A 4,305-nucleotide genomic window follows, 5' to 3' on the forward strand; every position below is an offset into this window, starting at 1 on the left:
AAGCCTTCTTGGGCATGGGCAGGAAACTGACTGCAGCTAGGAGTCTCCTAGCAACCACTTCAAAGGCAAAGCAACCTCCTGGAACTGACTTTTTTTAAATAAATAAAAATATGATGATTTTCCCCCCTCTGGCTCCAGAAAAACAGCTCACCATACTAGGAGCTGAGTGTCACCCTGCGACATAATGACCCACTAGCCAAATGCAACATGGGACACTACAAAACACTGATTGTCACACTGGGACTCAGCCACCCACTAGCTGTCTGACCCCTGCGACACAGCCACGCCGCAGGGAGCCACCCTGCAACACAGCCGGGTGCCAGAGAGCGACGCAGCCACGCAGGGTGCCAGGCAGCCCCGCAGGGTGCCAGGCAGCCCCGCAGCCAGCAGGGTGCCAGGCAGCCCCGCAGGGTGCCAGGCAGCCCCGCAGGGTGCCAGGCAGCCCCGCAGCCAGCAGGGTGCCAGGCAGCGACGCAGCCAGCAGGGTGCCAGGCAGCGACGCAGCCAGCAGGGTGCCAGGCAGCGACGCAGCCAGCAGGGTGCCAGGCAGCCACGCAGCCAGCAGGGTGCCAGGCAGCCACGCAGCCAGCAGGGTGCCAGGCAGCGACGCAGCCACACAGCCAGCAGGGTGCCAGGCAGCGACGCAGCCACACAGCCAGCAGGGTGCCAGGCAGCGACGCAGCCACACAGCCAGCAGGGTGCCAGGCAGCGACGCAGCCACACAGCCAGCAGGGTGCCAGGCAGCGACGCAGCCACACAGCCAGCAGGGTGCCAGGCAGCGACGCAGCCACACAGCCAGCAGGGTGCCAGGCAGCGACGCAGCCACACAGCCAGCAGGGTGTCAGGCAGCGACGCAGCCACACAGCCAGCAGGGTGTCAGGCAGCGACGCAGCCACACAGCCAGCAGGGTGTCAGGCAGCGACACAGCCACGCAGCAGGGTGCCAGGCAGCGACGCAGCAGGGTGCCAGGCAGCGACACAGCCACGCAGCAGGGTGCCAGGCAGCGACACAGCCACGCAGCAGGGTGCCAGGCAGCGACACAGCCACGCAGCAGGGTGCCAGGCAGCGACACAGCCACGCAGCAGGGTGCCAGGCAGCGACACAGCCACGCAGCAGGGTGCCAGGCAGCGACACAGCCACGCAGCTGGGTGCCAGGCAGCGACACAGCCACGCAGCAGGGTGCCAGGCAGCGACACAGCCACGCAGCAGGGTGCAAGGCAGCGACACAGCCACGCAGCAGGGTGCCAGGCAGCGACACAGCCACGCAGCAGGGTGCCAGGCAGCGACACAGCCACACAGCAGGGTGCCAGGCAGCGACACAGCCGGGTGTCAGGCAGTGACACAGCCACGCAGCAGGGTGTCAGGCAGTGACACAGCCACGCAGCAGGGTGTCAGGCAGCGACACAGCCACGCAGCAGGGTGTCAGGCAGCGACACAGCCACGCAGCAGGGTGTCAGGCAGTGACACAGCCAACCAATATTCTGAGTGCCATTTAGAGCCACTCCAAATGTGTCACCTAGTATTAACAACGATAAAGCCATACTACACTAATACCCTAGTAACAGCTGAGTGTCGCTGTACTAAGGGTTCCATCAGCTGTCACTTGTCATGAACCCCTTGCCATATTTAGACAGAATATCAGTGTTATACAATTAACAGTAGAAGCCTACAACAGGCCGTGGTTTGTGACGTTAAGTAATGACTGTCACCCTGGGACACACAAACACAAAGCGGCCTGTTCGCCCAGGTGACCTCACTCCCAAAGCCCCGTTGCTTATTAAGACACGTCAGGGTGTGCGACAAACTTAATACCACTCACACAACCTTACCTGTTGCACCGCCCGCAGTCACCAAACCGCCCACTACGGAAACAACTCTACAGCCCCGGCCTCAGTGCGAGACGCCATCTTGGGACACTTCCTACTTCTTCCTCCTCCCTCCGGCGCAAACACTGACGTCAACACGCCGATCCAGCTTAAGCCAATCAGAAAGGGAATTACGTGACGTCCTCAAGCAAGCTGCTCTTCCTGTAATGGAGAGCTACAAAGTGCGTCACGAAATAAATTGATATCACGTGACTTGGTGAGTTTCGTGACTGTTTGGATTAGTTTCCGCAACACTATAAGTCAGATACTGGTAGTAGAGTTTGTGCCCTCTAGTGGTCAGGTCTGTATATGGCTAGGGCAAGAGCTCGGTCTTAGAGATGTTACAGAACAATAAACTCTAAATGTATTTCACCAAAATTAAATGATTATTGAAAATTAACATGAATTTTACCAGCATACTCCATAGAGAGGAAGTATACTGCAAAAATGCTCCATATTTCCTGAACCGGCCACATATTCCAAACCTAACTGTCCTGGATCATGTAATCTTGTCACAAGTTGTGAAGTCTTCCTACCATATAGCAGGGAAATGTCCTGTTTTTTTCAGGAAATGTCAATGAAACACCTTTAGCCACACCATGATGGCCCACAACATGCCAATGAATGTCAACATGTTCCTCAACCTGCCCCTCCAGAAGGCCTCTGGGAAATGCTGGGAGGTGTGCAGCTCCCACTGTGACTTCATATGTCCTGGTGACTGCCCCCAGCTCCCCTCACAACACTCCTCTACTTAAACCAGTGTAAAATTATATATGGTTGCCAGGTGTTCAGTATTCAACAGAACTGCCCAGTATTTTAGCAGGTTGTCCAGTAAAATATGTACAAAAATACTGCCAGCTGTGCTCCATAAAAATACCTGACAACCTATAGGTCACTGTGCACAGGTGTGGGGGGGGGGGGGGGGGTCACAACAAAATCCCCCCCACAAGCTCAATCTTAGGTCCCACACTCGATTTAACCGTGCATTTTTATTTTTACAACTGAGCTATCCCCTTGGTTGACAGTAACACATACAAAATAATGATTTGAACCCCTTGACTGCCATAAGCACATACACACAGCAATGGTTTAGCCCCTCCCCTCTGGGCTACTTTTAACATTTATAATAGAAAATGCACAGTGTTACTTCTTTTTGGGCAATGATTCTAATGCATAGAGGCCCTTTAATTCAGTGTTCATTTTAATAGCACATTTCGATTTAGTCTAAAATGCCATTTGAGTTTTAGTCGTATTTTAATCATATGAATTTTGAATGTTTTAGTTTTAGTTTACCACTGGCATCTGTACTATCCTGTATGCACTGTCACTGTGCAGGGTATTGCTAGGTAGCAAAGTAATGCGCTCATGCTGCTAGGGTTGTTAGGTGTCTGCGACAAAAATACCGGACAGATAAGCGGGCGGGGGGGAGGAATAAAAAAGTGTGCGTGTATATATATACTTTGTATAAAAAAGTGTGTGTATCCTCATACAATGGTGAAAATACAAAACAATAATTGGGGGAGATTTTAATCTGACACTCAATAATACATTAGACAGATCCGCAACCAATAACAGCTCTCAGATGGGATCCAGAGCGTCCCAAAAGACACCTAGCGACTTTCTATTAGATCAGAACCTGATAGATGGATGGAGATCTCTAAACAGGAATGTGAGGGATTACACATATTATTCTGCGGTTCACAACACACATTCTAGGATAGACTATATATTAATAAGCCAAATTATGATGCCACTTCTATCTTCAGCAAAAATACTAAACTGTGCCTGGTCAGATCACTCAATAGTAGAACTGACTCTTTAGGGACTAATTAACCCCAATAGAGTGCGTTCATGGTCCCTGCACCCCAGTTTACTAAAAGATACTCTCTTACGACAGAAGCTCCAGCAAAACATATCTGAGTTCATCTAAATTAATGAGGGTTCTACCCTAAATCCAATATACACTTGGGGAGCGCTCAAACTATATGTGAGAGGTATACTAATATCAGAATCTAATAAATAAAAAAACAAAATCAAAGCTAGAATAACAGAATTTAAAGAGGAAATTGCCATCTTACGCAGGGACTCTATACAAAGCCCTAAGAAATCCTTAGTCACGACACTTAGGAATAAAAATGAAGAATTAAACCGTTTACTGGATAAAGAAGTGATAAATGCCATCAAACTTATAGACACACAATATTACCTATATGGTAAGAAGCCTGACAAAATGTTGGCAAATAAGCTGAAAGATATTACCCGACATTCCTCAATTCCACAAATACAACAAGCTGACGGCTCCAGTACAAATGACCCTCTAAAGATAGCTAACTTATTCGCAGATTTTTATAGCGCCTTGTATAATGTTACCCCTCCCACAGATGAGCAAGACAAAGAAATAGAATTAGAAAAATTCTTACAAAATTCTCGGTTACGAATG

At 50.1% G+C, this 4,305-nt stretch overlaps 2 protein-coding genes across 4 annotated transcripts in view; one reads left to right on the forward strand and one right to left on the reverse strand.

Annotated features, from left to right (window-relative positions):
• Positions 1-1,954, reverse strand: part of UBAP1 (ubiquitin associated protein 1) — a 100,767-nt gene extending 98,813 nt beyond the window's left edge. For 2 of the 3 annotated variants that reach the window (XM_053701039.1, XM_053701037.1), the window contains exon 1: positions 1,830-1,954. The gene's annotated coding sequence lies outside the window, so the exon portion shown is untranslated. The remainder of the gene's footprint in view (positions 1-1,829) is intronic. The other variant, XM_053701038.1, reaches the window with a different exon arrangement.
• On the forward strand, positions 201-1,340 carry LOC128646852 (cuticle collagen 39-like). The gene has a single exon (XM_053699653.1). It carries the CDS (start codon positions 201-203, stop codon positions 1,338-1,340), a length of 1,140 nt encoding a protein of 379 aa, XP_053555628.1.
• Positions 1,955-4,305: the final 2,351 nt, after the last annotated feature.

Source organism: Bombina bombina, chromosome 2 (assembly GCF_027579735.1).
Source record: "Bombina bombina isolate aBomBom1 chromosome 2, aBomBom1.pri, whole genome shotgun sequence".
NCBI lineage: Eukaryota > Metazoa > Chordata > Amphibia > Anura > Bombinatoridae > Bombina > Bombina bombina.